Raw genomic sequence first — 11,744 nt, 5'->3', positions numbered from 1 at the left:
CACTGAAGGATCCATCTGGATCACTGAAGGATCCATCTGGATCACTGAAGGATCCATCTGGATCACTGAAGGATCCATCTGGATCACTGAAGGATCCATCTGGATCTCTGAAGGATCCATCTGGATCACTGAAGGAGGTTCTCAAAATGGTACTTCAGCCACAACTGAACAACAGCTGTTTGGCTTTAAATTAAATTAAACAGTAGCTATAACTGTACATTTACTTGTTTTGAACTTTATAAATGCCAAGATACAGTGGTACTGTTGCCATCACCATGGAAATCTCATTACACAGTAGACATTACACCCAACTGCAGACTGTTGGTTTGGAATAATAATCTCTAATCCTTTACCTAACCCTGTACTGAATAACAAAAAGCCCAAAGTGCGTCATGAAATGAGACAAAAAAAATCATACGGATAACTAAGCTTAATAATACTGGGGAGAAAGAGGACAAACAGGATAATGTTCTTCATGAGCTTCAACTACAGGCAGTCTATTCACACATAAAATTATGCACAACTTTGACAATTTTAATCAAGAAAAGTAATTAGTCAATATGCCCTATAAAATTCCTAATATAGATAGCTAATTAACCATAATGAATAACATTTATGCTGTAAAGTTGTTTTTGTGGATGCCATTTATGAGCAATATATATCTATGTTAATTTTTTTATCACCTCTGAAATAGTAAGTTAATTTAAAAATATACAGAAAACAGTTCATCATTTCCCTAACAGTTGAAGATTTTTAGAGCTTGCACCTTAAAAAAAGGTAATAGCTGAATATTAAAGTTGTGATTATTTACTCCACAAAAAATATGAATTAATTAAGATAATGCATTAAGAAAACTGCACAACATGCATTAAGAAAACTGCACAACACATTTGTTATATCAACATTAACTATTATATTTTAAATGTAACATATCTTCAATTAATTCATATAATCAAATAAGGCCATAGTGATGTCTCATGTGTTGCAGCTAGCCTCGCGAGATCTGGAAAAGCTGCATCAATGAAATTTTTATTTTTATTTTGATTGTACCAGTAGATCTAAAAATGCGATGTAAACGAATAATTCGACAAAAATGAAACTCTTGTAAAAGAAGCAAAGATCCTTACTGTCAAACTGGACGTCTTCGTCCTCTTCGCTCGCCAAACTTAACAAGCTAATGCTGCTCTCAACCTGCTGTCTCCGGACAGATCTGAGGTTCCGGTGGACCAACAGGTTGCTAGCGCTGCCAGAACATTCCTCAGAGCGCATCAGACCGTTGTCCGGCGTCGAACTGTACATTTTAAACGTGAATAACAAAAAAAATAAAACTAAACCATTTTTCTACAGTGTTACCAAATTCTCAACGGCTAACCTCATGTTAGTCGCTAACTACGGATAGAGAGTCGCTTATAAAACTTTCATAGAACTTGTCAGAAATGAAAGCTGTGGGAAAAGTCCCTTACGTCCCCTGTCAACTGTCGGCCATGTTTGAGGAGCAGCCGGCTTAAAGGGACCGTCATAAAATGCGTGCACTATAATAAGCAAACAGCCTGTTCCTTAATAATCGTTCTCCAAAACAAGAAACACGTCCAACATTCAAGTAACTATCTAATCATAAAAGCAAATATTTTAAAATAATTTGCATATTTGGTAAAATTATTTACTAAACATAATAGTATTCGATTTTTAGGATGTACGACAATTATCCATGAGCCCTAACATCCGATGATGAAATTCAACAGAGGTTTGGGAAATTGTTTTAATAAAAGTACCACAAGGTGCATTCTTTGTTTTATATTTGGGCTCTAATTACACTTTTTATGTATTCTTTATAGAGCTTAACCTTTACATGCTTTTCCTTCTTGTACTAGTAAGCTGCGCAGTGTTGCGCGGTAGTAATACTCACGAACATTGTGCGTAAACGGCGCGGGAGAGCTTCATTTTTGTGTTTCTCACGCAGGGAAGCCAGAGTAAGTAAATACAAACTACATGGTACATAACCAGCTGATGCAGCGGTCCGTTTGAGTTCAGGCTGTAGGGACAGGAGGGATCCAGTGGAAATTTGAGGAAAGATGACCGATGTTTGGTAAGTTAGCCGTCTCATTTTAGTTTTCCCCCTTCAGAATTATTAGTCTTTTATGTCTTGAAGCTGTAGTCACTCTGTGCTTCAAGTCAAAATGTGCTCTAAAGTCCAGGGGACTTAACTCTGTGAAACTGCCTTTGCTATCTAAATCTTGCACTGCCTTCTAAAGGTATACCCTCTCTCATATTTGACCTCTTTCATATTTGGTGGTTGGCAACTGAAAAGTAGCAGGAAAATAATGAGTTGTTTTAATTTTATTTGTCTTGTTGTGAAACACCTGAAAAATGTGAAATTGTATTCATCCTCCAAATCACAAATTAGAACCTGTTTTCATTGTAATTAGGACTGCAGATGTTTTTAATTATTTCTCTACTTGCTGTAAATGTGGACTGAAATTTCTGCCCTCTCTTCAAGCCCAGTTTGATGAAATGGAGAGCATCTGCACCAACTTGTCATCAGATGCTTCCAATTGGATTTAGGTTTTGACTGGGCCATTCTTATATACGTTTATGCTTTGAACACCTTTCCATAACAGTGGGTGTTACTTAGGCTCTTTGTCTTGTTAGGTGAATATTCTCCCTGCTCTCCAGGCTCTTGAAGCGTCTAACAGGTTTCCTTTCATCAGTGCTCTGTATCTAGCTCCATATCTAGCTCCATTCTTCATTTCATCAACTTCACACTCGCTTCCCAGTTCCACCACATGTAACCGTGGGTTGTGTCTGTTCAGGCTAGTGTGTACTGTTAGTTTTCCTTTACACACATTTTTTTGCACGTAGTTGAATTTTGGTCTCATCAGACCAATGCAGACCAATGAGTCCGTATGAATTGGGTGACATTTTGAAGTAAAATGAATTAATCTCATTGTTATTACTGTTTAAAACTTCATTTATTACTAATTTTGTCTATGGCAACATGTAAAAGGCCATGGTGTCTGTTATGGTGTCTATGGTCTGTTTTTAGCATGAGAAGTTTTCCAGCTGCAGCTCTCACTGTTCTTGTTTCTTCTCAGCACTTCTGAGCCTGCTGGAGCCATAAGGGCCATCGACAAGCACTCAGTGCATCGGATCTGCTCTGGACAAGTAGTCCTGAGTCTGGCCACAGCCGTCAAAGAGCTGGTGGAGAACAGCATTGATGCAGGAGCAACCAATGTTGGTGAGCAGAGCACAAAGTGTACTTCTGAAACACAAAACAGATGCTCTACCTTATAGTCTAAACTCTAGAATATATATGTTTTTGTGTATTTAACAAAAAGCTTTACAGATTTACTTTTTGTTTATCCGATTCTCAACATTTCTACTAAACCATTAGATGTGTTATTAATATGCTTCTAGGAAACTTGGACTGCACATGTCCACTTGTCTGTCCTTATTAACATCCCATTCCTTCTAATCCAGAGGTCAAGCTGAAGGAGTGTGGTGCTGAACAAATAGAAGTGTCTGACAATGGCAGAGGTGTCGAAGAGGCGAACTTTGAAGGACTGGGTATGTGGGGTCTTTGTAATTCTAAATAATTTAGAAAAATCTGTTAATGTATGAAATTTAGGTATTTTTGGATATATATAGACAAATATTTCCTAGTATTTCCAGACTTTGTTCCCTTATGCATTGTCTAAATGTTGCATCCGTCTATCCATCCATGCATCCATTTTTAAAGTCAAACTTCTACAGAATTATCTGCAGCAAACTGAAAGTCAGTTTGATCTGTAACTGTACTTGAACTGAAGTCTGAATTCTGGAAATCTGGATTAGAAAAAGTAAGACATTTTGAACAACCTATGAACTGTGTGTGCATGATGCTGTGCCTTCCTCTTCTGCCTGCTCCACAGCACTAAAGCATCACACATCAAAGCTGAGGGATTTCTCTGACCTGATCCATGTGGAAACATTCGGCTTTCGAGGCGAAGCCCTGAGCTCTTTGTGTGCTCTCAGGTAAAGTCACATTTATTCTGTTCACAAAGCCCACAGTAATATTATAATCACTCCTTGTCTCAACTTGTGGTTGCAGTGACCTGAGTGTGATTACGTGCCATGAGTCCAGCCAAATAGGCACCAAGTTGTTGTTTGACCACAAAGGTCACCTTGTGCAGCAGTCCCCCTGTCCCAGACAGCAGGGCACCACGGTAACGCTACAGCAGCTCTTCTACACGCTCCCTGTCAGACACAAGGAGTTCCAGCGGAATATCAAGAAGGTCAGCAATGAAACAGTTTATGCTGGAATGTCCATGGTGGAATGTATATAACTCATCATATTTAAATTAATTCTTTTTTTTTATACTTCTAGTTGTAGAGTTAATTTGTTAGCTTGATGACCAACAACATGGTGGAAAGATCTTAGAATATCCAGTATGTTGCTTCCCTTCTTAAAGGATTTTATGTTATAATCTGGTGATGAACCTCTGAGAAAAAAAAACAATCAATTAGAAAACTAATTGCTGAATTATATTACACAATGTGAACTAAGAACAACATGTGATGTATAACAGAAGGTCTATTTGACAAAAATATTGCTGGCTTCATAGAAATCTTCAAAAGGTTCCAGGAAACTTTCAGGTAAAAACACAAATGAAAGAAAGAACAAAACGATGAGGCTCATCAGTCTGACTCTGTTCTGGAGCATCTGGAGATGACAGCGCTCAAAGGGATTCCTCATAAAACACAGAACATTTTGGACAACCCTGAGCATCCGCTTGATCAGACTGTCATCCAACAACAGGGTATCTTCAGTTAGAGGCTTCTTCAGGTCCTCTAATGTTGATGGATGATCCATCTATGTATGTATGTATGGATGTATGGATGTATGGATGGATGGATGGATGGATGGATGTTTCAGAATTTTTGTTTCCTGTTGCATCATTCCTTATTCCCAAAATGTATAAATAGATTAAAAACTTGTCATCAGATACTGATAATACTTTAATCACCCACTAGTTAAAGATTGTTCTTGTCATCATGTTAAATAATTAAATAACTTTTGAATAAACAATCTGGTTAGAAGTCAGAAATGTGCTCAGCTTTGTCTCAATTTTGACCTTAACTGTGTTACGTTTCCTTTTATTTGAATGTAGTAAATACCAACCCAGTTGTTTTTATCCTTAATCTGAAATGTTGCTGTGTTTTCAGGAGTTTGCTAAAATGATCCACGTCCTGCAGGCCTACTGCATCGTCTCTACAGGAGTCCGTATCACCTGCTCCAACCAAACGGGCCAGGGAAAGCGCAGCGCCGTCCTCAGCACCGGTGGCAGCCAGAGTATGAGAGACAACATCGGAGCCATATTTGGACCAAAACAGGTTCTAGCTTCTTTTACCCTAATTTAAGGCAGCAGCTCCAGGATATTCCCGAAGCCAGTTTTCCTCACCACTGATTTTCCTTCTGTGCCCTGCAGATGCAGAGTCTTCTCCCTTTCCGGCAAGTTTCTCCGTCAGAGAATATCATGGAGGAATATGGACTTAAAGACGGAGACTTACCCAAACAGCTTTTTACGTGAGTGGCGTGTTTTTATTAAATGACACCATGCCTTTTGTTGTTGCTTTAAGTCCAAATGCTTTGTGCAGGCTTTCAGGCTTTGTGTCCACCGGGGACCACGGTGTGGGGCGGAGCGCCTCAGACCGGCAGTTCTTCTTCATCAACAGCCGCCCATGTGACCCAGTGAAGGTCATTATTGTTGAAAGCTTTTAACTGAGTTTGTATTTTCTGCCTGACTACTTTTTTTTGTTTGTTTGTTCTTTTTTTTTACCTTGTAGGTCAGTAAACTTGTGAATGAAGTGTACCACATGTACAACAGACATCAGTATCCATTTGTTGCCCTGAACATAGCTGTTGCCTCAGGTGAGAAAATTAACAAAATAAAACGTTATTCCTGAAATGAACTGTTGAATTTAAGGTTCATTCGCTTCCTACAACACCATGAAATTTTATTGAAGTGTTTTCCAGCTCAATTCAATTCAGTTTCAATTAAACGTCGTCTTCAGACATTTAACAAAGACAATGAATGAAGCGGCTGGGACACACTGAGCTGAGCTAACATGGGCCTGGTGCAGATTGTCCACTAAATATAATCACATTGTGATTGACAAGGAAAGAGAGACTTGACTTTTTCAGATTTGAATAAGGTCAATAATTAAATGATTTAGTTAAATAAACAAAATATTGAATATAAAGGTAAAGATGCACTTACATTAACAGCAGTTAATTAGATACAGAACATTTCTGAATAAAATATTTCCTAATTAAAATCAAGTTATTTATAAATGATACATTTGTTTATGAAATGCACCCTGTACATAATAGTTTAAGCTAGAACTATTATTATTTGTAATAATAGTCCAAACAGTTCAAAACCTTCTAACAACCTCACATGAAAAAAAAAACTGTGAGATGAAAATGTAGTTAAATAGAAGAAAAATGTTGGTGTTGGTATTGGTAGGGCCGTTGTTGGTAGAAAAAAAATTCCTCCCAAAAATGTCAGAAACTTTGAGGTTAATCTCAGGAATTTTCTACAAAAAACTTTGAGTTTCAACAGCCAAAAATTCTTGACTTTTGGAAATTTTCTGACTTTCATCCCATTGGAACTCAGAAATGTTCTTGTTTTTTCTATAAAATTTCTGATATTATTCTCAAAATGTCTGAGTTTTTCTATGGAAATTTACTCCTTTTTTATTTTTCTATCTATAATGGCTCTAATACGTCTTCTTAGTGATCTCTAAAAGTTAGATCCATCCATTGTCTTTACATTCTCCTTTTTTCAGGGTGTAGATTGAGTCTTAACAAGAAGTGTGGTAACCCTGCAGGGTCTTTTCTTTCATTTTTGGTTGCTTGTTGTTCCCAGACTGCGTGGATGTGAATGTAACGCCTGACAAACGACAGATTTTCCTTCAAGAGGAGAAGCTATTACTCGCCATCCTAAAGTCTTCTCTCATCAACATGTATGAAGCTGGAGTAAATAAGATGAGCCTGAACTATACACCGAGTGAGAACTTGTCTTTTCATACTTCTATTATGTCCTTTTTTTCATTTTATGCCTCTTATTTTGAAAGTTTCTGTTTTCTGTTTCTCTCTAGCTGTATCGTCTGCATCTAAAGAAGTTCACCTTCCCGTTGAAGACAAAGCAGAACCTGCGGAGACCAACCAACCCGGGACTCCGAGCCCAAAGTCAACCATGAACCTCGCTGCCCTCAAAGCTGCTTTCTCAAACCAGAACAGCGCCCTCTCTGGGAGTAAGTCAAGCACAGAAAAAGCTTCCAAAAGCGGGCCAAGCCAGAAAACGCTGCAGTGTTTCTTTAAGGGCTCAGTTAAATCACCAGTACAACCCAGAAGAGAGGCTGCTAAAGGCAGCCTGGGAGTGTGGGCGGAGCTCCATAGGTTCAGGAATGAAAGGGCGTCAGTCAGGGAGAATGACTCTGAAAGAGGCTTGGCAGTAGAATCACAAGATCCACAGCATCCAGTCTCCTTCAAACCAGTTGTTGAAAATGTAACGCACGACTCATCGGTGAGCCAGAACCTCCATGAGGACCCGGAGTTGCAGGCCGAAGCATGTTCACCTGTCGAGGACTCCGTCATTATCCCTGAAGCTAAAAGAGCCAGAAGAGACGATCCACGTTTCACCGCAGAGCGAACGCCCGACACGGCTTCCTCCACGACCGACGTCCCCGTCTGTCTGCAGAGGAGGACCATGCCGCTGCATTTCTGTCTGCAGGCCCTGGCAGCCGGCATGAAGAGACTGCAGCAGCAGCAGAGACGGCGAGCCGCAGACAGGCTGTGCTACAGGCGCTTCAGGGCCAACATCAGCCCTGGAGAAAACCAGAGAGCTGAGGACGAGCTCCGCAGAGAGATCAGGTGGGACTGAATGATGCTCAGTCAGGGCTGGGCGATATGGACTTAGACTTTTATTGTGATGTTTTCTGTTGCTATATTGATGAGGATTAAAAATAATTTTCTTTTCCTACTGTTTGAGGTAACTGTATGGTTATGACTGCATATAGTCCCACAAATCCGATTTTGGGAAAATCATTTCCATGTAAAATGATTTGCTTGAAAACCAGTTATTTAAAAAAAATTTGATTTTTATCACTAGACTGCACACAGTAATGGCATTTATTCATATTTTCTCCCTTTACTGATATTTATTGTTTCTGTCATGGAATAAAGAGTGAAGAAAATAGTAAAATTAACATCTCCAATAATACTTTTTTTTCTACAACTTTAATTTAATGCTACCAAGACGCTGCTCACTTTGAGAAGCTCTGGTTTAGATCAGAGAATATTCATGTCAGAACAACTCAGTCAAATCCCAAATATATCATAATCTAACCTCCCTGAGCTAGAGAACCATTAAGCATATTTTTATTTCCAAAATCCAATAGAAAACCACGTATTGCTCTACTACTGCTTCACAAATATTAGTACTTTGTGTTGATCTATCTCATAAAATTCCACTAAGCAATAAAAGGTTTGGGGTCATAACCTGACAACTGTGGAAACGTTCAGCTGTAATCAACATGTCTGGCTTTTCTTAGCAGGGGTTCTGTGCAATTTGTGTTAGAGTACAAATGTTTTTTTGTTTTTTTTTTCTACTTTTTTGTAGTAAGGACATGTTTAAGGAAATGGAGATCATCGGTCAGTTTAACCTGGGCTTCATCATCACCAAGCTGAACTCAGACATCTTTATGATTGACCAACACGCCACCGATGAGAAATACAACTTTGAGATGCTGCAGCAGCACACTGTGCTTCAAGGACAGAGGCTCATTGTGTAAGCTGCTGGCATACTGCAGTCTACTTGGTTTTGTGTCCAGAGACTTTAATCCATCTTGTGTCTCCGGCTCCAGCCCACAGAAACTCCACCTGACTGCAGTCAGTGAGAACGTGCTCTTAGAGAACGTCGAGATCTTCCAGAAGAACGGCTTTGAGTTCTTGATCGATGAAGACGGTAGGACTGTTATCAGACTTCTTCAGGCAGGAAGAACTGTTCCTTCATGTTCTCACTGTGAAGTGATTCCTTCAGCCCAGGTGATGGAGCGAGTGAAGCTGGTCTCCTTGCCCACCAGTAGGAACTGGACCTTCGGGCCGGCCGACATCGAAGAGCTGATCTTCATGCTGAGTGACAGTCCGGGCGTCATGTGCCGCCCGTCTAGAGTCAGGCAGATGTTCGCTTCTAGAGCGTGTCGCAAATCAGTTGAGTTTAGCTCACTTTTAACACACACACACAGGCACGCACACACACACACACACACACACACAACTTACAATTTATTTTATCAGTTCCTTGTTTGATAAAAGCCAGTTGATTCCTCACACAGTTACATTTTATATGCAACACTAATAGAGATAAATAATGAAAGTAAAAGTGCGAATGTTTTTCTGTGACAGATATTCAAGTGCTATTGTTATTAGTAAGGCTGTGACTAACGATTATTTTAGTAATTGATTATTCTGATTATGCTAACAATCGGGTAAACAAATTGGCACATTCATTTGACCACTTAAGTCTTTTTTTATACAATATTAAAAATACATAATAAGATGCAAATACATTAATAATTCTGTTATTTTTTTATAATAACAACATAAACATCTTATTGCCTAAAATTCAAGAACAGCATTTCTTTAGTGAACTCTTGATTATTTGTAGCAAAAGAGCTGCAGCTAAAGAAATCCTTCTAACATCAACATGTGAAAAGCTCGGCCTTTCTGTTGGACTGAACATTAATACACTGTTGGGCTGATCTGTTTTTCTTTTTCAATTAACTGATTTATAATTGGATCACAAAATGTGATTATCAGTTTATTTGAATTTCTTTTACAGAATTTAAATCATGTGAAGCTGAAATTAGAGCATATTTAAATACAAAATAAGGCTTATTTTTATCTTATATGGAAAATATTTGTATATTTTGTTCAGTTTTGGCTTAATTATTGCTCTGACTGTATTGTTCTGTCAGCAAATGGTCTTTTTTGAGTCTTTTTACTCTAATTATCAATTAATCGATTACTAAATTAGTTGACGATTATTTGAACAATTGTTCATCAGGATTAATTCAACTAATTGCTTCAGTCATAATTATGAGACTGAAATTGATAAAAAATGACTGTCAATCAATGAGTTCATTTGTTCACTCATCACTTCCATGGCAACACGTCTACAACATCAACCACCAAACTTTACATTAGCTCTAGACTGGCTGAAGAACATTGTGCAGAGAGCTTGATGGTATGGGTTTTATGGGTTTCTGTATCCAAACCTTACATTGCTAGTTAGAATGCAGAGTTCTGGATACAGTGATGTGAAGCAGACTACTCCTGGGCTCTAGAGTAGTGCTGATATGTTCCCTAGAATGATGAGTCATCATTCTACTCTGTCTGGTCCGTCATTTCCCAGGAGAGCAGCTTCCGCCTGGCTGCAATTGGTCAAAGTTTAAGGTTCAGTCCAGAAATGATGATGGTTTGGGTCTGCTTGAGAGAATTTGGCCCCTTTGGTCCAGGCGCAGGAATTCTCAAAGACTCAGCATGCAGAGACATTTAGGACTTTTTCATGCTGTGGAAATGGCCCTCCAACAAAGTATTCAAAGTATTGCAGAAATTACTGCAACAGACATGGATTAATAATAATAATAATGATAATAATAATCTATTTTATTTATTTTTTATTAGAGAGTTTGATGCGCAAGCATTTGACCAGCCAGAGTTCAGAGTCCTGACCTCAACCCGACTTGAACACCTTTGGAAGAAATAATATCTGAGACTGTAAGACAGGGCAGTTTGTCCAACATCAATGTCTGACCTCACAAATGTGCATCTGGAAGAATGACATAGGTGCAATAGATGGACCATCAGAATGTTCAATCCTATAGGCTAAGAATGGGGAAACACTCAAATCAGTGTGTGTTAAAGCAGACAGGCAAATAATTCAGGAAATCTAGTGTAGATGTAACTGTGTTAGGCAGTAGAAAGAAATATAGATTGCTAATAAGTTAAAAATAATCTGAACTGTAAAATCCCTTTGTCAGACCATCATTTTGTTGAGTTGTCTAACAACATGTAGACAGTTGAAAAAGTTTTTATAGATGTTGTTTCATGTCGCAGTATTTTCTCAAAACCCTGATTGTTTGTTTCTGCTGGTATCCGCCTCCAGGTGATGATCGGTACAGCCCTGAGTGTCAGTGAGATGAAGAAGCTGGTGATTCACATGGGAGAGATCGAGCATCCATGGAACTGTCCTCATGGCAGGCCCACCATGAGACACCTCGCCAACCTGGAAATCATCTCACAGGACTGAGCCCAGAAATACGTGAAACACCTTCTGATATTTTCACTTTATACAGACCAGACTGTGTGTAAATGTTCTGTCTGACACTTCTGTAAATGATTTACCTTGTGATTTTTAGATTGGTTCAATTACTAGCGTGTGCTTCTTTTTTTAATGCTAGTTTTCATTTAGTTTGATTTTTTTATATATATTAAATAGATTATATTATTTTTTTTATTGTTATATCCAATAAACAATGCACAAACACATGCTTCTTATTCTTGTTGAACTGAGGTAACAGATCATTTATTATTACAATTCTTGGCTGTAAAGCGGTAATTCTGAATAAACAGTGGGTTCAACTGGGATATTGATTATAATGTGTCATTTAAAGATTCCTGAATTGTATTCAAAGCTAGG

The 11,744-nt window shown here is 38.5% G+C and overlaps 1 protein-coding gene across 5 annotated transcripts in view; it reads left to right on the top strand.

Annotated features, from left to right (window-relative positions):
* The window catches only part of pms2 (PMS1 homolog 2, mismatch repair system component), a 14,808-nt gene extending 3,116 nt beyond the window's left edge, over window positions 1-11,692 (top strand). Inside the window, exons 1-15 of one of the 5 annotated variants that reach the window (XM_007558883.2) lie at window positions 1,912-2,086; window positions 3,093-3,235; window positions 3,478-3,564; window positions 3,909-4,011; window positions 4,088-4,271; window positions 5,203-5,370; window positions 5,466-5,563; window positions 5,635-5,734; window positions 5,824-5,908; window positions 6,909-7,049; window positions 7,141-7,915; window positions 8,664-8,831; window positions 8,908-9,008; window positions 9,084-9,253; window positions 11,211-11,692. In XM_007558883.2, the coding sequence (XP_007558945.1) occupies window positions 2,073-2,086; window positions 3,093-3,235; window positions 3,478-3,564; window positions 3,909-4,011; window positions 4,088-4,271; window positions 5,203-5,370; window positions 5,466-5,563; window positions 5,635-5,734; window positions 5,824-5,908; window positions 6,909-7,049; window positions 7,141-7,915; window positions 8,664-8,831; window positions 8,908-9,008; window positions 9,084-9,253; window positions 11,211-11,354 (2,481 nt within the window). In that variant the 5' untranslated portion in view covers window positions 1,912-2,072 and the 3' untranslated portion in view covers window positions 11,355-11,692. Of the gene's footprint in view, window positions 1-1,909; window positions 2,087-3,092; window positions 3,236-3,477; window positions 3,565-3,908; window positions 4,012-4,087; window positions 4,272-5,202; window positions 5,371-5,465; window positions 5,564-5,634; window positions 5,735-5,823; window positions 5,909-6,908; window positions 7,050-7,140; window positions 7,916-8,663; window positions 8,832-8,907; window positions 9,254-11,210 lie in introns of those variants that run through there. The other 4 variants (XM_016674835.1, XM_016674826.1, XM_016674841.1 and 1 more) reach the window with 4 other exon arrangements.
* Window positions 11,693-11,744: the final 52 nt, after the last annotated feature.

Source organism: Poecilia formosa, unplaced genomic scaffold (assembly GCF_000485575.1).
Source record: "Poecilia formosa unplaced genomic scaffold, Poecilia_formosa-5.1.2 Scaffold4, whole genome shotgun sequence".
Classification (NCBI taxonomy): domain Eukaryota; kingdom Metazoa; phylum Chordata; class Actinopteri; order Cyprinodontiformes; family Poeciliidae; genus Poecilia; species Poecilia formosa.
This window is presented reverse-complemented; position numbering and strand designations above follow the sequence as displayed.